At 43.1% G+C, this 25379-nt stretch overlaps 1 protein-coding gene across 1 annotated transcript in view; it reads right to left on the reverse strand.

Annotated features, from left to right (window-relative positions):
- Nucleotides 1-25379, reverse strand: part of ralgapa2 (Ral GTPase activating protein catalytic subunit alpha 2) — a 136471-nt gene that overhangs the window by 38874 nt on the left and 72218 nt on the right. Inside the window, exons 26-37 of the mRNA XM_080850757.1 lie at nt 21584-21712; nt 21269-21397; nt 19629-19687; nt 19396-19504; nt 18356-18466; nt 18172-18240; nt 17687-17824; nt 13525-13708; nt 6194-7019; nt 5194-5265; nt 3195-3318; nt 1544-1699 (exon numbers count right to left, since the gene is read on the reverse strand). Coding sequence (XP_080706883.1) covers nt 1544-1699; nt 3195-3318; nt 5194-5265; nt 6194-7019; nt 13525-13708; nt 17687-17824; nt 18172-18240; nt 18356-18466; nt 19396-19504; nt 19629-19687; nt 21269-21397; nt 21584-21712 — 2106 coding nt within the window. The remainder of the gene's footprint in view (nt 1-1543; nt 1700-3194; nt 3319-5193; nt 5266-6193; nt 7020-13524; nt 13709-17686; nt 17825-18171; nt 18241-18355; nt 18467-19395; nt 19505-19628; nt 19688-21268; nt 21398-21583; nt 21713-25379) is intronic.

Consider the following 25379-nt stretch of genomic DNA (forward strand, 5'->3'; position numbering starts at 1 on the left):
TGCATATCACACACCAAACACAAACAGACACACACACACAGACACAGACACACAGACACACACACACACACACACACACACACACACACACACGCAAACAATGGCTCTTTTCTTCGCCCGTCTCCACATGCCCTGAGGGAGGAGGTGGAGAAGGCTGAAAGTTGCATTTGAAAATTGAAGGAGAAACTTCCTGCCTGGCTCTGGCTCTGGCTGATAACTCCTCCCCATTCAGCCCAAACCCCCTGCCCCACAATGGCTGGAGGCAAAGTGACGACGGGGTTGGGGATTGAGAGAACAGAGAGTCAGAGGGGCGGGGGGGAAGGGGGGGCTTAGAGGCCGCATAGCAATTCCAGGGGTCTCTCTCCCAAATTAGAGCAGCTGGGCCCACGGCACACACACAAGCTGGGCCCCTTCAACGCCTCAGATGAGCACGCCTAAATCAAATCTTGCCTAAGTAATATCCATGGCTACCACGCAGAGAGAGAGAAAGAGAGAGAGAGAGACAGAGATAGAGAGAGAGAGAGAGAGAGAGAGAGAGAGAGAGAGAGAGGTGGGGGGAGGAGAAGAGAAAAACATCTAGAGAAAGAGAGAAGGAGCAAAATAAAAGGACAGAACATAGAAGAACAGAGTGTGAAACGAGGTTATCAGTAGAGAAGACAGGATCGGCACATATTTGTGAGACAGAATAGAGAGAGAGAGAGAGAGAGAGAGAGAGAGAGAGATAGGGAGGGGAGGGAGGTGGGTAGTCATATTTAGAGGGGGTGAGGAGGACACATCCAGATGAGTTTCCTTCCTTCCTCCATTGCTCTGTCTGTCTGTGTGTCTGTGTGTCTGTCTCCCCCTCTCTCTCCCAGCAGGTTGCTGTATGATAGGCTCACGTCTCAGCGGGTGAACCTCCTCTCCACCCGTCTCCGCTCCTCGCGTCGATCGCTTCCCGCCAGCACGGTGCTGGCCCCTCTGCCCTGGCAGGGAGAGTTAATGGGCAAATCCGCGGCCCGGTCACAGTGCTCGTGGCCCCCTCCTCACCCCTCGTCCTGACTTTGTAAATTAGGGCCATTACCGCAATGGCACAGGCCCACTGCTCGCTTCGGCTCCTCTGCCATTTAGTCAGCGAGGAAGCGAGCGCGCCTCCTAATCCACCACATGACCGCGGAGACACAGCCATCCAGAGAAACGCTCCTAATCCACCGCATGACGGCAGAGACACAGCCATCCAGAGAAACGCTCCTTCAGCCTTCAGCGCTATGCCGCTCTGCCCCATTTATTAGCATGCCTGCTAGCTTTAATACAACATGGCAAGGCAATGCAAAGGTTTGGCGAGCTAAGGTTCGAGACACCTACCTTCATGTTCATGCTTTCTTATAGCACAGAACAGTTAAGATGAGGAAGTCAGTGGAGATATGAATGGGAAAGAGATGGAGAGGCTTTCCAAGCAGACAGAGGGTGAGATGGCTATAGACAGATAGATAGAAAGAAAGAAAGGCAGACAGAGAGGTCGGGTGGATGGGACTGGGATGGCACAGAACCCCCAGGGGAAAATCACCTTTTTGGTGAGCGAGTCCTCGTTGTCCGACGGCATGCGGGTGGATACGTGGAAGATGACCTCCACGTTGGATGTGGCATAGTAGGGGGCCGTGTGCCCTGTGCTGCCATTCCTCTGCAGCCCCCCCATGAACCCACAGTGCGTCGCCAGGTCCACCTGCAGCATACCAAATATAATGGCATCATCTCAAAGACACAAGCAAGCCCTAATATATACAGCCGCGGAAAAAATTAAGAGACCACTTAAAAATGATCAGTTTCTCTGGTTTTACTATTTATTGGTATGAGTTAAAGTAAAGTTAACATTTTAGTTTTATTATATATATTACTGACAACATTTCTACCAAATTTCAAATAAAAATATTGTCATTTAGAGCATTTATTTGCAGAAAAATGACAATTGGTCAAAATAGCAAAATAAATGGATTGTTTTCAGATCTCGAATAATGCAAAGAAAACAAGTTCATATAGATTCTTAAAACTACACAATACTAATGCTTTAACTTAGGAAGAGATCAGAAATCAATATCTGGAAAAACCGCATCTTTTTTGTTATTTTGACCAATTGTCATTTTTCTGCAAAAAATGCTCTAAATGACTAGCCTGGATACCAGCCTGAACTCCGCCCACAACAGTTTTGGTCTGGGAGATTCAGTCTGGCTCTGTGCTAGTTGGGGGAGAGTATATCGGTAGGATTATACCGTACCAATGAAATTGTCTGGGCAGGCTTTATACGTTGATGGACAGAAACCAACGCTTCAGTTGAATTAACCGGTAGATTCGAACTCCGACCAAGATGGCCGCGTCTCGGGTGCTTAGTGGGGAATATTTTATGTGAATTAAGCCATCTACACGACTTTTTAATGTCTACATTGACTCGGTTAGTTGTGCATGTGCAACACGAATACGAGTATTGTTTTTCTTAACTAAAGCTCTCTAGACCATTATTTTTAGGTCCTTGCTAACGTGTACACAAAAAACCCATTGAAACAAACTGTAGCTTGTAGCCTTAATGCTAATTAATTAACGTGAGCAGGCATATCTCAACAGATATTGACAGCGCATTCATTTTGAAAGAGGAACAGAGAAACGCGATCAAGGCATTTGTATATTGAAAAGATGTTTTTGCCTTCCTTCCTACGGGATCAGGTAAAAGTTGAATCTATCAGATGGTAATACTACGTTGCTCTGATTGGTTCTAGGTATCCAATTCAGCGAATATGCATTTTCTTTCCTGGTTCGTTGAAACACGCACCATAATCACAGCCCAATGGTTCGGTATCAGACTCATATTCTGACTAGAATCATGAGTATGACATCGTCAGGCTACTAAATGACAGTACTTTTATTTGAAATTCAGTAGAAATGTTGTCAGTAGTTTATAGAATGAAACAAAAGTGTTAATTTTACTCAAACACATACCAATAAATAGTAAAAAAAGAAAAACTGATACTTTTTTCAAAGTGGTCTCTTTATCCGCGGCTGTATATATATATATTATTATTATCATTATATATTATCTCTATATATTAATATGCAAATACCTCTCATGCGACACAAGCACAGAACAAAGCCCTTTTGGATGTTATGGATGATTACACAGCTGTGCGAGTATATATGTGTATACTCTCAACAATGACTGAATTCAGTACCTCCCATCCCAGTCCGGACACAAAGTCCTCGTAGGCTTGACTGCCTTCAGCGTTGGACAGTATCGAGCACTTGTCTTCCTGTCCTTCACCGATGTAGAAGACGGCAATCTTGTGCGTCTCTCGACTGAAAGCACAAACAGGTCATCCATGTCACTCCTTCCCTATACACAGCAGACCTACGTCTAGTGCTCCATGCAGTCTATACTGACGTATTACAGTGCCACTAAAAGAAAACATCAAGCAGCCACAGCTAACCCCAACTGAACTGAACATTCCTGGCAGATCCAGCTAATGGGCCTCTAGTCACAAGTGAGTGGACTGGAGTGATTCTGGCATGTGAGAGCATCCCTCTCGCCCCTGAAAAGGAGCAGAGGAACGATGCGTGCAAAGTCCATCCGCCAGCCAGCATCATGCCCGTTGCCACGACAGCATCTAGTTGACGTGCCGAGGTGTTTGGCATGTCCTTACAGCGGTTGCTACGTGCAGAGTTGGCATGTGGGTCGTGGGGGTGGAGGTGGGGGGGGGGGGGGGGGGGGGGGGTGTTGTTGTGACCCAATCCTGCGGGCATTCTTAAGTAAGCCCTGGTGATTAGCCGTTTGGAGTGCCTATTGATCGCTGTGTACCGAAGAGGAGTGTGGCTGTGATCAGACGGCGATGGGCAGGATTAACCATGTGGAGGAGTAGGGGTGGGGTGATGGGGAAAAGAGCTTGTGTGTGTGTGTGTGTGTGTGTGTGTGTTTGTGGGGGGGGGGGGGGGGGATGTGTGTGTGTGTGTACCCTAGAGTGGTCAAAGAGCAGGTTTTAAGACACGCTCGCTTAAATAGTTATAAGTGCTATTTAAGGCTTTAGCGTTCATGGTCACATCTCGCATTAGTGCTAGTGTTTGCACAGTGGGAACGTGGCATTTCATAGGTCTCTGTTTTATTCATTCCAGGCTTTTTTTCTATGTTGTTTTTTAAACCAAATTTCAAAAGTGCAACTGACAAATTAAAATTGTTATTGTACAACAGACTTTAGCTTTACAAAGTAATGCCTTTGGTACATAAACACAAAGGAACAACAGACAAATTCCTCAAACCCATTTAAAAGAACAAACAGCAATTTACACAACAGGTCACCACCTGTTCCCTGATGGCCAAAACAATAGCGATTGCTAACTTCATAGGCACTTGAAAACCTCTTAAAACTAGGGGTGGGGGAAAAAAATCGATTATTCGATTTTAATCGATTCTCTCTAAAACGATTCTGTCTCGATTCAGAAAAGTTCATAATCGATTTTGTAAATCTTTTTTTTTTTTAACACATCCATTTTATGTTGAAATGCAAGCTGCATCGATTATTGGATTGTTCATAGAAAGTCAAAATTGTGACAAGGAAAAGCTTTTTCTCTCATAAAAAATAGAGAAGGTAATCCATCTGTTGATTTTCTTTAATTATCAAACACAAAGTAGGAAGTGTAGCAAAGACTCTAAGTAGCAAACTCAAATGTTTTAAAAGTCGAAATGGATTGATAATCGTTTCATCGGTTTAGAATTGATAATCGTTTTTTTACACATCCATTTTATGTTGAAATGCAATTATCGATTGATTATCGAATATCAATTCGAAACCGATAAAACGATTATCGATGCATTTTGACTATTGAATCATTTGAGTTTGCAACTCAGAGTCTAAATTGAAGAAAATCAACAGATGAATTACCTTCGCTATTTGCTTTATTAGAGTAAAAGCTATTAATGTTCACAATTTTGACTTTCTATGAGCAATGCAATAGTCGATGCAGCTTGCATTTCAACATAAAATGGATGTGTAAAAAAAATAAAAAAATAAACTTTTTTTTAAATTACAAAATCGATTTTAAATCGATAATCGATAATCGATTTTAATTCGAATCGTTGACCTCTGAATCGATTTCGAATCGAATCGTGAGGTGCCAAGAGATTCCCACCCCTACTTAAAACCTGGTCAAAATTACTGAAGTGTAGGGAGGGAAACTTACCATTGCCTTGAATCCAAATTCTTAAGTTCCCTTAAGAGCTTGGAGTTCTTCTTCAGAAGATGAAAGCTTTTCCTGTGAAAAGGAAAGGGGAAGAGAACTCAGTACACATTTGCAAAAAAGAATATCTCTACACTCCAGCTCTTTACAGCTGACTGTACACTGAATCCCTGCATATTGCCTTTGTAATTTCACACAGAGACACTATGACATCCAATCCAACTGATATTGCCAATCCAACTGATTTTGGTCAGGTTACGCATCTCCAAGACCAAATAAGTAAACAAAAAGATCAAAATCAGGCCCCCTTGACAGGATTTCGAGGTTACTGAATTCCTGCTGTGTACTTTGAGAGCGAACAATTACTTTAACAGTGGTAGCTGTCCGCTGAAACAAGACGCTGCCACCTGTTGACAGGTGGTCTCCCACCTCCTTCAAAGGGTTTGCACCTCTCATTAGAGGAGCGGGAAAACATGGCAAACAGGACCTGAGTGAAACCAGTGGGACACTCAGGTCCTGCCGAGACCAGATTAGCCGTCGGGCCCTGCCAAGCCTCTCTGAAATGAGGGATCTCAACAAGGTGAGGAAAACGGTCGATATGGCTCAACCCAAATCACACAAGAATGGCGTGAAAAAGGAGGAACTTGGACCGACGGGGGACAAACAACCACTGATGTGGAAAGCAGCGGGCAGTGAAACCCAATTAATATCACTGTATCCTCTCTAGATCAGAAATGTCATTTGGGCATCATAAGATTACCTTTTATCTATTTTTCAATGTGAACACACAGACATACAATCTTTTTGTCAGATTGTATCATCATATTTCCTTAACATTCACAATCATATCATAACAACAAGAGTTGAATATTATTTGATTATAATATATATCAATACATTTTCATTCGGCAATGGACATGTGATGATGTCCTCAACGACCTGTAACATTTCTGTGAGCGCTAATGGACACAGTCCTTAATTTCAGAGAATGATGTATGTGTACCTGCGGTCCCATGAGTTCATGCCCAGGTCATTCAGCAGCAGCCTGCAGAAATAAAAGGGAGCTTTGGGCTCGTGGTACGTGGGCTCCTTCTGACGAGCAGCCCTGATGCTGGGGTCTCCGCATTTCCTTCTAGACAACTCCTCTTCCTCCTGTAAAGTCTGTCGCTGGATAGCCTCCATGATGGAAGCCTCTTGTTCAAGGTTCATGCCCAGGGGCGAGGGTGCAGGCTGAGTGAGCTTGAGACGGGGCTGAGGCAGGCACTCAGGGCTGCTGTGGCCCAGCTCTTCCAGAAGCTGGTCCAACACGTCAACACCTTCATCCTCATCCTCAAACTCAGACGTCCAGGGGGATGGTTCGCCTTGAGACGTCTGTTTGGTAGAAAGCGGCGAGAGGTTGACTAGGTCGGCAGGATCATCTCCACCAACATGTGGGACGTGTCCCTCAAACGTCCGGTAGAGGACGCCACCGTCCCAAGAGTATTTTCCCGAAATGTCCCGCACGATGACGCGGACTTCAGAGGAGGGTGCAGAGTTGTCCCTTGGCTGACTGTTAACGCCAGGCACTGTTTCTGAGCTCTCGGCAGGAATCTGTAGGTACGACACCAACGTACTGTCATTGAAAACAAAGAGCTGCAGGTTGGGGCTCTTGAAAACTTCGGAGGACAGTTCAGAAGACTCCACGTAGGGGTTGTCATGGTTTTCATTGATGAGGCTGTGTAAAAGTGCAGGGCCACCACTGAGCGGATGGTGGCCCAAGTGGTTCACAAGGTGTGTCATGATCATTCGGGCAGTCAGTGGTATAAGCTCCATGTTCCGTCTCTTCTTCTCTAAAATGGACAGGAGACAAGGAGAAGATTCAGCTCAGCCCTCAAACACATGCACAAACAACTCTTTTCATTCAAACATGACAGCAAGATTCTGAATGGAAGACTGATTCTGATCTGACAATGTTCCCCAACTCTGAGGAGTGTTTTTTCCAGCAGGAAAGTGCTCCATGCCACAAAGCAAAGTCAGTGAAGGTGTGCATGAAGCACCACCACATCAGGACCCTGTCATGGCCAGCCCAATCTCCAGACCTGAATCCTATTAAAAACCTCTGGAATGTGATCAAGAGGAAGATGGATGGTCACAAGCCATCAAACAAAGCCGAGCTGCTTGAATTTTTGAGCCAGGAGTAGTAAATTCACCTAACAACAATGTAAAAAGACTGGTGGAGAGCATGCCAGTTACAACATTAGTATTATGTTGTTTAAAAAATAATATGAGCTTGTTTTCTTAGCATTATTCGACATCTGGAAACACTGCATCTTTTTTGTTATTTTGACCAATTGTCCTTTTTCTGCAAATAAATTCTCTAAATGTCGATATTTTTATTTGAAATTTGGTTGAAATGTTGTCAGTAGTTAATAGAATAAAACTAAAATGTATATTTTACTCAAACACTTACCAATAAATAGTAAAACCAGAGAAACTGATCATTTTGAAGTGGTCTCTTAATTTTTTTCCACGGCTGTATATACAAAACTCTGAATATATATACAGAACTCTGAAGCGCTCAATCCGTCTGTGTCCGCCATATTGGATTAAGTGCTTCCTATTAAATCAATGGTACCAAAATGTTTGTAATTACATATTGTCTGCTTCATGAAATACTGTTTTTCTGTTATACTGTACAATTTAGACATTGATTTCTCACTAGAAATGCAATAATAACACGTTTATTTTACACCGTTTGACTTCACGAAGGATATTTTTAGAGGCAAGCTCCCCATTGATTTTGACTGGGGTCTCGTCAAAATCTTCCTAATTCCTTGTTTTCTGCTTGCATGAAACTGTTTTTCTGTTATATGGCTAAAATTAAACATCGATTTCTCGCAAAAAATGCAATAACACGTTCATTTTGCTTCGTTTGACTACTCACTTTCTACGCCCGATTTAATCGTTGCAGATACCGTGTGCGGATAGAGAGTGTTCGTCTAAATAATAGGGCTATCTGTATTAGTTTCATATTGGACGCAGACAAACTTGGCTCCGTCTAAATGGCCTCTATAAACCCGCTCCAGAGCCCCACTACAGCTATCTTCACCGGCAGCGATCCTAACAACCGTGACCGTCCTGGCCCGTGCCACAATAGTTCCATAGATCCCGCTTCCCGCAGCGTTTTCAGCGTACTGCCGGCTCTCTCGTCCATTCCACCTCACAGCCCAAATCACCTCTCTCCCAGGTGTGTCCACTCATTGCCTGGGCGCTCATCCCAATCAGGCAATCAATCCATCAATCCGTCAATCATCGCACCATCCCCACAGCCCACAACAGTAGGCTACCATGACGAGACCCCAGTCAAACTCAATGGGGAGCTTGCCTCGTAAAAATGTCCTTTGTTAATTCAAACGATGCAAAATAAACGTGTTATTATTAGATTTTTTGCGAGAAATCAATGTTTCATTTTAGCCATATAACAGAAAAACTGTATTTCATGAAGCAGAAAACAAGGAATTACGAAGATTTTGACGAGACCTTAGTCAAACTCAATGGGGAGCTTGCCTCGTAAAAATGTCCTTCGTTAAGTCAAACGGTGTAAAATAAATGTGTTATTATTGCATTTCTAGTGAGAAATCAATGTCTACATTTTACAATAACAGAAAAACAGTATTTCATGAAGCAGAAAATACATAATTACAAACATTTTGGTACTATTGATTTAATAGGAAGCGCTCAATCCAATATGGCGGACACAGACGGATTGAGCGCTTCAGAGTTCAGAGTTTTGTATATATATTCAGACATCATTTTGTATATATATTCAGACTTTTGTATATATATTCAGACTTTTATATATATATTCAGAATTTTGTATATATATTCAGACTTTTGTATGTATATTCAGACTTTTGTTTATATATATTCAGACTTTTGTATATATATTCAGAGTTTTGTATATATATTCAGACTTCTGTATATATATATTCAGACTTTTGTAATATATTCAGAGTTTTGTTTATATATTCAGACTTTTGTATATATATTCAGACTTTATATATGGCATGCTGTTCAGTAAATTAACATTTGAATATATATACAAAAGTCTGAATATATATATAAAAGTCTGAATATATATACAAAAGTCTGAATATATACAGTACTGTGCAAAAGTTTTAGGCAGGTGTGAAAAAATGCTGTAAACTAAGAATGCTTTCAAAAATGGAAGTGTTAACAGTTTATTTTCATCAATTCTTCATAAATTAACAAAATGCAGTGAAGGAACAGAAGAAAATTCTAAATTAAATCAATATTTGGTGTGACCACCCTTTGCCTTCAAAATAGCATCAATTCTTCCAGATACACTTGCGCAGTTTTTGAAGGAACACGGCTGGTAAATTGTTCCAAACATCTTAGAGAACTAACCACAGATCTTCTGTGGATGTAGGCTTCCTAAAATTCTTCTGTCTCTTCATGTAAACCCAGACAGACTCGATGTAGAGATTAGGGCTCTGTGGGGGTCATACCATCACTTGCAGGACTTTCTGTTCTTCTTTAAGCTGAAGATAGTTGTTAATGACATTGGCTGTATGTTTGGGGTTATGTTCCTGCTGCAGAATACATTTGGTGCCAATCATACGCCTCCCTGATGGTATTGCATGATGGATTAGTATCTGCCTGGATTTCTCAGCATTGAGGACACCATTCATCCTGACCAAATCTCCAACTCCACTTGCAGAAATGCAGCCCCAAACTGGAAAGGAACCTCTACCATGCTTCACTGTTGCCTGCAGACTCTCATTATTGTACCTCTCTCCAGCCTCCAGCGAACAAACTGCCTTCTTCTACAGCCAAATATTTCTAATTTTGACTCATCAGTCCAGAGCACCTTCTGCCATGTTTCTGCACCCTAGTTTCTATGTTTACGTGCTTAGTTCAGTCACTTGGCCTTGTTTCCTTGTCGGGGTAGAGCTTTTTGGCTGCAACTCTTCCATGAAGACCACTTCTGGCCAGACTTCCCCGGACAGTAAATGTCTGTACCTGGGTACCACTGGTTTCTGCCAGTTCTGAGCTGATGCCACTGCTTGAAATCTTCCGATTTCGAAGGTAAATAAGCTTGATGTGTTTTTCATCAGCTGCATTAAGTTTCCTTGGCTGACCACTGCGTCTACGATCCTCAAGGTCTTCTTCAAAAGAGCTGGAACTGCACATTTTGAAACCCCTGTCTGCTTTGAAATCTTTGTCTGGGAGAGACCCTGCTGATGCAGTATAACTACGTTGTGTCTTGTTGCTGTGCTCAGTCTTACCATGTAAATGGATAAAAAATAAACATTTATTGTTTACATTTTTCAAAGCATTCTTAGTTCATAGCATTTTTTCACACCTGCCTAAAACTTTTGCACAGTACTGTATATACAAAAGTCTGAATAAACTCTGAATATACAGCCGCGGAAAAAATTAAGAGACCACTTCAAAATTATCAGTTTCTCTGGTTTTACTATTTATTGGTATGTGTTAAAGTAAAATGTACATTTTAGTTGTATTCTATAACCTACTGGCAACATTCCTACCAAATTTCAAATAAAAATATTGTCATTTAGATAATTTATTTGCAGAAAAATGACAATTGGTCAAAATAGCAAAAAAGATGCAGTGTCTTCAGATCTCGAATAATGCAAAGAAAACAAGCTCATATTCATTTTTAAACTACACAATACTAATGCTTTAACTTAGGAAGAGTTCAGAAATCAATATTTGGTGGAATAACCTTGATTTAAAATCACAACTTTCATGTGTCTTGGTGAGGTTTGTAAAAGACCATAAGGATTGAACCAAAGCAGACTGGAGGGTCTCCTAGTTCGTCTTCTCTGATGAGTCCAATTTCACAGTAGGTGCAAGACTCTGTGGCTTGTAGGCCTCTCCAGGTCTCCGTCTAACCATCAGACGACCATGTGTTGGGAAAAGCTGAAAATTGGACTCATCAGAGAAGACGAACTAGGAGACCCTCCAGTCCGCTTTGGTTCAATCCTTATGGTCTTTTACAAACCTCAGCCAGGCAAAGTACAACGTTGTCCCGGAAGAAAAACTTGCTTCCTTTTGCTCTGACAATGTTCCCCAACTCTGAGAAGTGTTTTTTCCAGCAGGGCAATGCTCCATGCCACACAGCCAGGCCAGTAAAGGTGTGGATGGAGTATCACCAGATCAGGACCCTGTCATGGCCAGCCCAATTTCGAGACCTGAATCCCATAAAAAAAACTCTGAAATGTGATCAAGAGGAAGATGGATGGTCACAAGCCATGAAAAGAAGCCGAGCTGCTTGAATTCTTGCGCCAGGAGTAGCATAAAGTCACCCAACGGCAATGTGAAAGACTGGTGGAGAGCATGCCAAGACACATGAAAGTTGTGATTTTAAATCAAGGTTATTCCACCAAATATTGATTTCTGAACTCTTCCTAAGTTAAAGCATTAGTATTGTGTAGTTTAAAAATGAATATGAGCTTGTTTTCTTTGCATTATTCGAGATCTGAAGACACTGCATCTTTTTTGCTATTTTGACCAATTGTCATTTTTCTGCAAATAAATGATCTAAATGACAATATTTTTATTTGAAATTTGGTGGGAATGTTGCCAGTAGGTTATAGAATAAAACTAAAATGTACATTTTACTTTAACACATACCAATAAATAGTAAAACCAGAGAAACTGATAATTTTGAAGTGGTCTCTTAATTTTTTCCGCGGCTGTATATACAAAACTCTGAATATATATACATACTGTATATACTGTATATACTATACGGCAGGATTAACAATGTGGAGGAGTAGGGGTGGGGTGATGGGGAAAAGTGCTTGTGTGTGTGTGTGTGTGTGTGTGTGTGTGTGTGTGTTTGTGTGTGTGTGTGTGTGTGTGTGTGTGTGTGTGTGTATATAATTTCAATACAATTACAGATACATGAGAGAGATGTAAGAAGGGATGAGGTCTAATTATCCATGGCCACAGAGCAGCACATCACTCCACACTCATCAACAACCTCTTACCGGCCTTCCCCTACATAGACATGTTTGTCTAGTTCTTACGCTCTTTCAGATGTCCACACGTGAGCTCTTACTCCATCATTATTACTCATTTTTTTCCCTATTTCACGCCATGCTGAAGCTCACAGACTCTTTATGAGTAGCATCTAATCACACAAGGCACATTTGAAAAGGCCATTCATGGCCCACAAAGGGACCAAACTATCCAAAGGATCCAGGGACTAATAAGTGTTGCATCTCTGCGGCGGCCCTGAATGAAGATCAGCAGCACTTACTGAATTAGAGTTATGTAAATGCTCACGACTGCTCCAAGTGAAAGGGATACCATTATTAGTCCCATCATATTAAGATAGGACAGGGAAAAAGGGAAAGAGTAAAGCTCACATTTTGACAGTACTATCAATGCCATCATGCTCATCAAAGAAGAGAATAGGGGGCCCTTGAGAGGGAGGGCTGGGTTGCATTAGCAATGCTTGAAGGTCCTTTGAAGAGAGTTCATCAATATGTGTCATGGTAAAGGCATACTGCTTTTAAAGCTGTTCCATTGTCCACAAGGCTCAAGATGAGCAATGGAAATGTCTTCTATATTTAAAAAAAAAAAATGACAAAGTGCAGCCTGCCATACTGCCTTATGACAGAACCAGAAAGAAAGCAACGTTTCTAGAATCCAAAAAATAAACCCTCCTGAAGAATGAGACCATAAAATATGTGCACATGGCAACAGAGTAGGGAACCTTAAAGACCCGGCCAGATCATAATAATGTCATGTAATGGATTGACAAGGTCAAATAAGGCCACTTTATAAAAAATATATTTTTTGGATAATTGGCATTAATGGGTTGTCTGAGTGGTAAGAGACAACTAATGCACACCATTTCAAAGATTCCATTCCATTTGAAAAATAGTGTTTTTTTCTGTGGTTGTTTTTTGGGTGCTTTTAATGGTACACTGGCAAATTAGGAAGCGGGTAACTCAACTCCCATGTATCAAGCAGTTTTTCGAAGGGACTTTGGATGGGGAGATATGTGAAGGGAAATGTGTGCACTTGCACAAAGCCTGAACAAAACACACACACACATCCAGCACACACACACATTAGCACACGTTGCATTTCAGATTAATGCAAGTACAGCAAGGATCTCACCAATGAGAGCACAACAGCAAAGCGTTTGTAATGGCACCCTACTGCGTTTCATGTGCATCAACAGCTTATTAGACACAACATATAGTATACCAAATCACCCATTTCATACAATTACAGTCAGCAGCAACATGCTTAACAAAAGCTGCCATTGAACTACAGCTCTGGATTTCCTACCTTCAGCCACTGTGAGCAAGCTGCCAAAGTCCCCAGCACTGGAGTGCACCGGTGGGGGATCAGTGCTCTTGACTTGACCCAGACTGAGGAAGGGGTCATAGTCGGTGGAGATATCAGCCAGGCTGAGGAGGTAGTGGCTCTGCTGGGTGTGGAGGTTGGATCCCGAGACACAGCAATGAAGCACCTGTTATACAGACAAAGGGAACGCAGTCACTCAATACGTAACTAGCTCATGATGATATTCATTCAGTGTAATCAGTTATTAGTATTAGAAAAGGCTACTTTTCTGGGCCTCCTGTTACACTTCTAAATTCAATAGGCCTGAAGGACCTGATCAACTAAGTTGGAACATTCAAAGGATGAGCAGCGAGAGGTGAAGATGAGTTAGTGGGTCCCCCATCCCAATTCCCACCGCTTCTTTGACTGCTCTTCTGAGAATGTATTCAGCCACTGCCTAGTCAGTCAACGGTCAACTAGCAACCCAATTTACATAGGAATCTCCACATTGCATAAAGCATAAGTAACAACATAAGTAAGAGCGACATAAGTAAGAGCGTGGCCATATAGGGGGCAGAGGTTGAGTCTTTACGGACTCATAATCCATCTCCGATTCTATCACTGTAATGGTGGGCTCTATTTAATTTGATTAAGACTTTATCCCTCATCCAAACCACATACTAACAAACACATGTCCAAATACGCACACATACACACACACAAACACATGTCCAAATACGCACGCACACACACACACACACACACACACACACACACACACACACACACACACACACACACACACACACACACACACACACACACACACACACACACACACACACACACACACACACACACAAACACATGTACAAACACGCACAAAAACATATGTACAAACACACAAATACATGGTTATTTTCACATGGAGAATGTTCATTGATGACGTACTTACAGAGCACAACTGAATGAGACCCTTCAACCAAAAATACCCATCACTGTGGATACCTTTGCTTTGTTTGACCATGCATCACTTTGAAGAGAACACACGCTAAAATGCCCCAGATCGAGTGATCCCTGTGAACCTGTTACATGCAAAGGGATTGTAAATCCTTCTCACACAAGTATGTCATTTTAGCTCCTTCACATGTTTTTAGCAGTTTAGTGTGGCACAATGCACATCTTTATGCAATGTAACCCCTTCACTATATATTGTCATGTCACAAACATGTGTGTGTGTGTGTGTGTGTGTTTGTGTGTGTGTGTGTGTGTGTGTTTACATAGAAAAAGATCATGATGAAAGAAGCAGAACCAAACAGCTGCTAGACCCTAGCCCCAAAGTGCTTCCTCTCTATGAAAAAAATAATCTTTGCTACTTGCTTGACAACTAAGTGGCTGCTTTGCATAGCAACAGTTGCAGAGCAGGGCATGAAACAAATGAAAAAAAGAGAGGGGGGAAAAAAAGAGTCACAAAAAAATACACAATGGACATGAATCTGCACTAACGATGCTGCCACTGCAGGAACTCTGGGCATTTCCCAGATGGTGTGAATGTTTACAGGAACGGCCCCCTAATCGGCTCTTCAGCCTTTCTGTTTCCCTTGCGGTGCAGGAACTACGGACCTACAAGTGACCTAACCTAATCATTTGGTCAAACGTGACATCAATGCGACTCAATTCTGTGCACAACAAAATAATGATATATTTCAGCAACAGCAGCACCCACATTACACATTAAGCCAGAGATTTTCTAGGTAACATGAGGATTACCTCAAGGACGAGTCGACGGTTCATTTTTTTTGTAAAGTTGCTAACAATCGATTAAATGGCATCAAGGCAGCTGTAGTTACTTGATAAATGAATAAACCAGCACCACTATGATAAATTAAAGCCAGCTGATGTTTTGCTTGTGTTCATTTAGTCCGTGTAACTTCAAAAACGTAACTACATGAGCTATAATTAATGTTGCTGTATTCACCGTGTAACCTCTGGCAAATCCTTCTTGTTTTAAAAATGGTGCTTATTGTCTTCAACTCACATAACATTTTACCAATGAGCATCGACTATCACCTCAAGCACCACCAATCAGATTTAGGGTACCTGGCCCAAAGTAGGTACTTATTTCACCCCTGAAAACGGCTGTGAATGAGGTCCTACAGGGGCGGTTCCTGTAGTGGTAGAACGCTTACAGGTGCCGCCCCCCCTTAAACAGCCCACGAGTTCCTGCAGTGGAAAAGCACTTACGGTGCGAATCCATACAAGCGATCTGGGCGATGCGATCTGGGCGACCCCATGCATTTCAACGGGGGCCAGCTCCATTGTGACATAGACCAGCGATCTGAGCGACGCGACTGATGAAAATTCGAACATGCTCAAACTTATGCAAATGAGGAGCGATATTTCACCGGCAGCGGCCAGACATTTCAGAGAAAGAACACGCCCACTCAAAGCGATGGAAGCGATGGAATTTGATCGCATCGCTGGTATGGATTCCCACCGTTAATGAGTGAACACACACTGACACACACACACACACACACACACACACACACACACACACACACACACACACACACACACACACACACACACACACACACACACACACACACACACACACACACACACACACACACCTTCATCTTACACATGCACTCATACACTCTCTTTTATACACAAACGCACTTGCACACACACAGACACACACACACACACACACACACACCTCCATCTTAAACATGCACTCATACACTCTCTTTTATACACAAACGCTATGCACACACACAAACACACACACACACACACACACACACACCTCCATCTTACACATGCACTCATACACTCTCTCGTATACACAAACGTACACACACACACACACACACACACACACACACACACACACACACACACACACACACACGTATGAACAGAACAGGCTAGTGCAGTGCAGTGCAGCTGCTAAGGCAGACACAACAGATGGAGCTCCCAAACAACACTGAGTGCAATCAGGCCTTTTACAGGATGGAGTCTCATGCTGTTATTTCCAGAAAGAGAGAAGAATGGCGTGTAGAGAATACAGTCTAAAGATAGAGAAATGTTCTCTATTTAAAGCAGAAGAGCATGAATGCATTGATGGATTGATTCTCTAAAGGGCAGGGACACTGCCTCTTGTAGGAGCAAGAGAGAAATAAACCTTGCTCCGATCAGATTGTGGGTACAGCTATTTGAACTTCATGTTGGCAGGTGCTCTATCCAGATCATTTGCTACAGCACTTTTCAAATGTGCAGCCATAGATACCACAGGGATTATATTTTCAGTACCAAGGGCAAAACCTCATTATATGTCTGAAAATGTGTATGTGGCTTTTGGCTTACATTTGCTGGGGAACTTTGGAGTGTCTCAACACCGAACCATGATACTGGCACAAAACCAATACATTCCTTTCCTTTTCTGAGGCCTGTGTATACTGCTGTAATGTATGGCTTTGTCAGTGCATCCCAATAAATTGCCTGAATTAAGCTTTCTATGTGCCAATTACATGCTCTCTATTGATATTCCTTCAGCGCCTGGAGAGAAAACTGTCTATAGTGATTAAAAGAAACAATTGATGGTGTTGTGAGTGCTGGGGGTGTGGGGTGGAAGAGTTGCAGGCTAATTACATCTCTCATCTACTTCCTCTCTCCTTTGTGCGTCTTGCACCAGGTGCTGATTGTCTCATGTGAGGACGCCTTCAACTGGCTGCAGCCTGCCATTCATAGGCGCTTATATAAAAGTGAACAATGGCACATTTAAATAATTTGGCCATTTTTTTCTTGTGATGATGACACCCTGACAAAGGTCCACTGCTGACCGCATCTGCCAAATGGGGAAAGGGGCTGGAGCGCCTCATTCATGTGCTGTCAATGCATCTTCCGAAACGTCTGAGCCCCCTGGAAAAATGAACTTAAAGCCTTGCAAATATATGGACGTCACAAAATAGGACCCCCGCAACATTATGCACAGTTCCCAAATGAGCTGATTCACAATCCAATGTCACCTTCAAGAAAAAAATAAACAACTCCATAAATGTTAAACACTGATAGCTCATACAAACAAATAATAAAACAAACAAAATATCCACACAAAAATACAAACTATCCATAAAGCGCATCCCACGTGACGTACCCTGTAGATGTAATCCAGCAAAGGGGTGTTGTGGGCCGCGGGGTCATCCAGGACGGGCATGGTGATGGGCTCCAGCAGGGTGCCCAGGGGGACGGCCATGCACCAGTCCAGCAGGCACAGCAGCAAAGACACCATCAGCTGAGCCACACAGACACTTTCAATTAGCCCTACTCGCACCAGCTCAACAACAGGCAATAGCCCCGCAGAAATCAATAATCTCTCAAGAAAGAGCACAGTGGAGTGGAGAGGAGAGGAGAGGAGAGGAGAGGAGAGGAGAGGATGGAGGTCCAGGAGAGAGGTGGATAGAGAGGTGAGAACTAGGTTAAGGACACATCAGTGGCTGGGGACACAGTCAGAAAGAGGAAGAACAGGAAGAGGGATTACAGGAGGGATCAGAAGAAAGAGGGGATCCTTCTAGCTCTGGGTGGAGGTAAATAAAAGAATTAAAGAGAAAAACAACTAAATACTTCTTCAGTTTTCTTTACCTTTTTGTCTGCCTCCATTGTTGAATGCTCCGCGCTGGGCAGGAGGAAAGCTATAGTGGCCACAAAGATCTAAGTGAGAAAAGGAAACACAGGTGGTTTGCTGGGAACACAATAAATGGAGCATTTCCTCACAAATCCAGGGGACGTCATGGGAGTGTGTGTGTGTGTGTGTTTTGCTCCCTACCTCAATTATTCTCTTTGGGAGAGACTGCTCCAGTCTCTGGAGGTGCTGCCAGTGGCAGATGAACAGCTGGAACACATCACAGGCTATCTGGGCCACCGCTTTATTTCCAAACTGAGAGAGAGAGAAAGAGAGAAAGAGAGAGAGAGAGAGAGAGAGAGAGAGAGAGAGAGAGAGAGAGAGAGAGAGAGAGAGAGAGAGAGAGAGAGGGAGAGAGAGAGATAGAGAGAGGGCAGAATGGTATTGAGAAAAGGTGAAGAGAACTGTGTCTGCCATGTTCATTACTACAGGAGGTAGAGACAGAATTGTACTTCCAAACAAGAAATCCACATTTTCCCCCTTGTTTTTATCTTCCAGGTTTCTCCAACCAGGGGAGACATACCAAAAAAAAATACCAAAACACAAAAAAGAGGAAAAAGTGCTACTGATTGTTCACAGTCTGCCTCTGGAGAGGTCATTCCCTCCAAAAGACACACACACACACACACACACACACACACACACACACACACACACACACACACACACACACACACACACACACAAACACACACACACGCAGACACACACGCAGACCCACACGCACACACACACTGAGTCAAGTTGTTGAGGAAAGGGATTATGTGTCCATTTTGGGTGCAGGGTAGCGGGGTGGAGGCACAGAACTGGTAGCTAAGGCAGCCAAATTGGGCACGCTTCATCTCGGGGTAAGTGGCGGGGAAATGACACCACTATGTCCTTGCCTTACTTTGGACAGCCTGGCCTCTCAAAGCCCTGCCATCACCCAGACCCAACAGCAAAACAACTCACAGCCAACTGTGTTGAAGATGCATGCTTTTGTATTTTGGTATTTATTCAGAAACCAGACACAAATATATTGTACACAAAAAGTTCATTATGTCTTAATTGTTAATTGTTACATGTGCAAAACCCCTCAGGAAAACATCTTAAACTTGTCTATTGGCACAAGACACCTATCCATAAAATGATTCATCTCCACTCATGGAGACTTCTAGTTCTGCAGAGTGGATCTTCATCCTCACCTTCAGTGTGACCCCCAGCACGTTTATGGCATCTTTGACCTGATGGGGGATATCTTGCTGCACCAGCTCCTCACACACCCAGATACCCAGGCTACAGATGGCAATACACCTGCAGGAAATACAAACGCTGTAGTGCCTCTCATTCAGAATAATAATGCCTCGCCTTTAATCATATTTGATCTCATCCAAGAGTTTTCAGACAACAGGGGAGCAGTCTTCACTCTGTGGCTTACCTGGCTCCTTCGCTGGGCTCACTGCGTGCCGTCGTCAGTAATACATTCACCAGAAAGTCCTTTGGAGAAAGAACAGACAGAATATATAGAGCCATCATAGTAATCAAGACAAACATGCCAGGACAGGTCCTACTGCACTAACCATTCATTTAAATAATAAATAATATGTGGAATATTATTATATTTAGATAAATAATATGTACTGCTTCCATATAATGGAGTCCTCTATTGAAGTTATAAAAGTTTTTATGTATAAACTATATATAGTGCCCTCCACAAATATTGGCACCCCTAGTGAATATGAGCTAAACAGGCTATAAAAAATATGGGTACCACTTTACAATAAGGGTCCCTTTATAAAGGTTTATAAATGGTTTATAAATGAGGTAGTAAACCCTTATAAACGAGTTATAACTAGTGTTTTCATTAATCTATGCAAATAGTAAACCCTTATAAACGAGTTATAACTAGTGTTTTCATTAATCTATGTAGGCTCACTATTTGGCAAGATCACCATCTTTCTATACCAACCGATTGTCCATCCCTTAACTGGCTATCCTTAGTAAACCATTATAAATGAGTTATAACTCATGTTTTCATTAATCTATACGGGCTCGCAATTTGGCTTTCTATAGGCTGCCGACCCATTGTCCATCCCTTAACTGGCTAGCCTTAGTGAACCATTATAAATGAGTTATAACTCATGTGTTCATTAATCTATGCAGGCTCACTATTTGGGTTTATAAATGGTTCGTAATTAGGTTATAAACGAGGTTGTAAACCCTTTATAAATTCTTAGTAAAATATTATAAACGAGTTATAACTCATGTTTTCATTAATGTATGCGGGCTCGCGATTTGGCTCTCTATAGGCTGCCAACTCATTGTCCATCCCTTAACTGGCTGTCCTTAGTGAACCATTATAAATGAGTTATAACTCATGTTTTCATTAATCTATGCGGGCTCACTATTTGGGTTTATAAATGGTTTGTAATTAGGTTATAAACGAGGTTGTAAACCCTTTATAAATCCTTAGTAAAATATTATAAACAAGTTATAACTCATGTTTTCATTAATCTATGCGGGCTCGCGATTTGGCTTTCTATAGGCTGCCAACCCATTGTCCATCCCTTAACTGGCTATCCTTAGTCTACGAACGTTGACCTCAGATTCTGAAGGATCTGAAGATATACTGCATGTAGGAATGGTCTCAGATCCCGTGCCATGTGTTCACTAACCTCATCACGCATTATAGGAGAAGACTATTATCTTGGCAAATGGAGGCTGCACAAAACATTACATTAAGGGGTGCCAATAGTTGTGGCACACATGTTTTGGGAAAAATATTTATTTAATGTCAATGTTTTTTTTTCTTTTAATAATTTTATTTCAATGAAAAGGTAAGATTTTTGTGTATATTTCGAGTGAAAGACTGAGACGATAAACAGACATATTTTTTTATAGCTGTTTAGCTCATATTCACTAGGGGTGCCAATATTTGTGGAGGGCACTGTACATACTGTATAGTGGAATATTAACCGTCATTTTCTAAGATCCCATTGTTTTGTTCATATACGCAAGAAAAGGATCCCACTTGTCAACACCTGTCCATTACACAGAGGCCAGCAGGAGCCGTCTTACCTTAATGTCCTCTTTGCCGATCACAATGTCATCGGAGCCCGGCGTGGACATGAGCGAAGGGATTTGCCGGTAGAGGTTAGGGAAGCACACCAGTGATCCCAAGACCGTCTGGGCTTCTATTCGCGGAGCCTTCCGGAGAGACAACAAAGGGCAGCCATGATCAGGAATAGCACAGGAACTTGACTGTTTTGTGGATGTCAATCACAGTCTATGTGTCTCCTTCAGCCTGATTGATCAGCTGTGGTGTTGTTCTGTATGCATGGAGAGGGCTGTGGGATGTAAGGGGCCGCTGGAGGCTGCGGTGATGTAACTCACCTCGAAAGACTCGGTGCTGAGGACACGAGCGGCTGCGGTGATGAAGTCCCCCACCAGCATGGTGAAGCCGGGCAGACCCAGGAAGAAGAAGCGCGGAGAGCACCACCTGATCACAGTGTTCAACACATCCTGAAGGAGGAGGGAAGGAGCGAGGGAGGAACAGAGAGAAAGAAGACAGAAGATGAAGAAAGCCATTGAGCTGGCCATTTCCGTACACAGTAACATCAAAAGTCTAAAGTCATTCAATGTCACAAAATGTCAGGTCTTCTGGAAAAACAGCATCACTTGTGTCAAATATATAATAAGAGCCTCTACAATGAATACTGCTACTGGTTTTAATATGATCACAAAACTGTTGACAAATGCAAAGACAATGATTGTGGACACAGCAATGGCAGGTACATATTGAAATGGGAGGGGGATGGTGAGAGGATATTGGTTAGTCTCAGCATACTGGCAGGGCCACAACAAAACAATTATTCTTCTGACCTTTACACATGCACACATGCTAACATAATTAAAGCAGTGCTTTGGTATTGTCAGATGAGGCCTCACCCACTGGCAGATGGAGGCTCTGAACCTTATGACACACGCTGTGCTGCCCAGGGATTTGTCATACCTACATCTACATTTATTCATTTGGCAGGTGCTTCCATACAAAGTTCCATACAAATAAACCACAACCGAACAACAAGTTTGGTAAAAGCATATACTGGTGAAGCCAACAGGGGTAAGTGCCATAATGCCATATAATGCCTTCAATTATCATATGCGAAGGTCATCGGTCAAGACATATTCTGCAGGTGAAATACAGCGTGCATGTCATTTGTTTTGTTCTTAGTTTTCAATTAAATGACACCTCGGTCTAGAAAAGTATTTCTATTTGAGTGTGTATATTTGCACCCCATTCTGTGTCTTGCGGATGTCAGATTTGACAGCCTGGTCACAAAGACAGTTTGTTGTGTGAGCCTAGTCTCTCCTTGTGAAGATGTGAGCAGAGGAGTACAAGACGTTTGGTTCAAACACGAGACCTGGACATCTGCTGTGACCATGTCCTGCTAGGGAGGAGAACATTAAGAAATCTGTCTGCGCAAACATGAGACGTGTGCGATGAGCCATGTTTACCCAACACACACCTTGGCAAACACCTGCTACGCTCACGGCTGCTCTTTCCCTACCTGCTACATTCATCTCCTTAATTGAATCCACAGTAAACACAGGAAGGAGAATGAAGGGGGGGGGGGGGGGGGGGGGGTGGTTAAGTTAGAAAAGATGAATAAACACCAACAGCAGCAATAAAACAAGACCAGAACACACACACACACACACACGCACACACACACACACACACACACACACACACACACACACGCGCACACACACACGCGCACACACACACACACACACGCACTGCTCTCCAACAGGGAAGGGGAAATTGGTGGGAGTGTCTGTTATAGGAAGGAGGGACATTTTACCCTCATTTCTACAATAATTGACCTCAGAGACACAGAACAGTTGCTCGCAATTAGCCACCAAAGACGAAAAAAAAGGCTGAGCGATTACCTGAACCGCTCGCTCTAACGAAAGCGGTAATTCTGTGAAACGTTTGTCATTATCGTCTGTAAACGTGGGCACATCCAATCTGAATTTGTGCGATAAAGGTGGGGTGGGGGTGTGGGGACGGGAGATGGTTTCTACCCAGTGGGGCCTCTCCCAAAGCCCTGGCAGTGGGTTCTGCCTTCCACGCCACAAAGAACACATTAACACAAAGTCTGCAAAAGCACTGTGCCCTTCGCTGGCCTCCGGCGAGCACTGAGAATGAAATGGCGTTTCATTTTGTTTCCTACATGGAAATCATCAGAGTTTTTTTGTGTGTGTCCATTGTGCGCTGCATTTTGTGAAGGAATATTGCCATGCCACTGACTAAACAAACAGTGAAAGGCACAATCACAGTTCTTGCTGCTGAAATACAGGGAGGGCAATCGTCACGCTCAACCTCTACACACAAACAGAGCGATTTGCAGTAAATCATGACTGACGCGGGCACAATGAAAAAGGTCCTTTATCCTTTAAAAAGCAAAGAAAATCACAACCATAATTAACATAAAAGTGGACAAAACGCCTGTCCTTTATTGAAGATGTATTGGCAGATGTAGTTGTGTGCTGGCATGATTTCTGTGAGTCACATGAAGGCAGAACATCACACACTATCAGACAGGAATGAAGTGCTCCAGGCTCCATTTAGTGTATAGAGGGACCACGGTTACAAGTCAGAGATTCCAGTCATATGATTCATACATATTCATCTTATTATTTTACATAAAGGCCTTTAGGTTTTTTAGAATTAGAAGTCAGGTTATTCTTTCCGTGTGCCTGTGTTCTCAGTATTAAGGACTGGGATGTGTCTTGAAGGCCATGGGTCGCTCTGACCCTGAGAGTAATCCAAGTTCTGTGATTAGGAATACTTAAACTGAGACTTTCTCTATTCTAGTCAGAAGCTAGAGAATTATTATGTGAAGCCATGCTCTCTCTGCCTTGATGTGCATCATTTTAAATAAACCCTTGCTCCTGGATTTTCTACCATGGCAAGCCTGAGGTCTCCATTCCTATGGTATAAAATGACTACCAGATTCTGGAGGTTTTGTAGCGAGACCAATTGATAAGATTGTCTGAAGTCTGTTTAATGATCACCCTGGTTGGCATGGCATTCTGTTAGGCGAGTACTATTCACTATATAGCACTTACACGGTTGCTATTCCTGCACAACAGTTTTGGGATTCTGGAAGTAGACATTCCCAACAGGCAACCCCTGTGTGGGAATAGAAATCTCTGGCTTCTTTGAAGCTCCATTCGGGTGTTAGTCAGAAAGAGTTTCTCTCCCCTGCTCTAAAAAACATGCCATCAGGCCTTACCAGGCTCCATCAGGCCTTACCAGGCTCCATCAGGCTCCATCAGGCCTTACCAGGCTCCATCAGGCTCCATCAGGCTTCATCAGGCTCCATCAGGCTCCATCAGGCTTCATCAGGCTCCATCAGGCTCCATCAGGCTCCATCAGGCCTTACCAGCCTCCATCAGGCTCCATCAGGCCTTACCAGGCTCCATCAGGCCCCATCAGGCTCCATCAGGCCTTACCAGGCTCCATCAGGCTCCATAAGGCCTTAGCAGGCTCCATCAGGCCTTACCAGGCTCCATCAGGCTCCATCAGGCTCCATCAGGCTTCATCAGGCTCCATCAGGCCTTACCAGCCTCCATCAGGCCGTAGCAGGCTCCATCAGGCTCCATCAGGCTCCATCAGGCTCCATCAGGCCCCATCAGGCCCCATCAGGCTCCATCAGGCTCCATCAGGCCTTACCAGGCTCCATCAGGCTCCATCAGGCTCCATCAGGCCTTAGCAGGCTCCATCAGGCTCCATCAGGCTCCATCAGGCCTTACCAGCCTCCATCAGGCTCCATTAGGCCTTACCAGCCTCCATCAGGCCTTACCAGCCTTCATCAGGCTCCATCAGGCCTTACCGGCCTCCATCAGGCCTGACCAGCCTCCATCAGGTCTTACCAGGCTCCATCAGGCTCTACTCTGAGCTCCATCATGGGCACTTGCTCCATGGAGTCTACTTACCATAGTAAATCTCTCACGTAAAATCCCAAAAGGATCAGAGTGCTAGTGGTCACGGGTGTATGACACAGGATCATTTACAATTACAGAGATTTGACCAAGTTGATTTAAGATGACTTCCTGGAGATCAGTCATTTACAGTGGCCCATCAGGACCATGAGTCTTCTTAGAGATGTGTCTCAAA

The sequence above is a fragment of the Sprattus sprattus genome (assembly GCF_963457725.1).
Source record: "Sprattus sprattus genome assembly, chromosome: 13".
Taxonomy (NCBI): domain Eukaryota; kingdom Metazoa; phylum Chordata; class Actinopteri; order Clupeiformes; family Clupeidae; genus Sprattus; species Sprattus sprattus.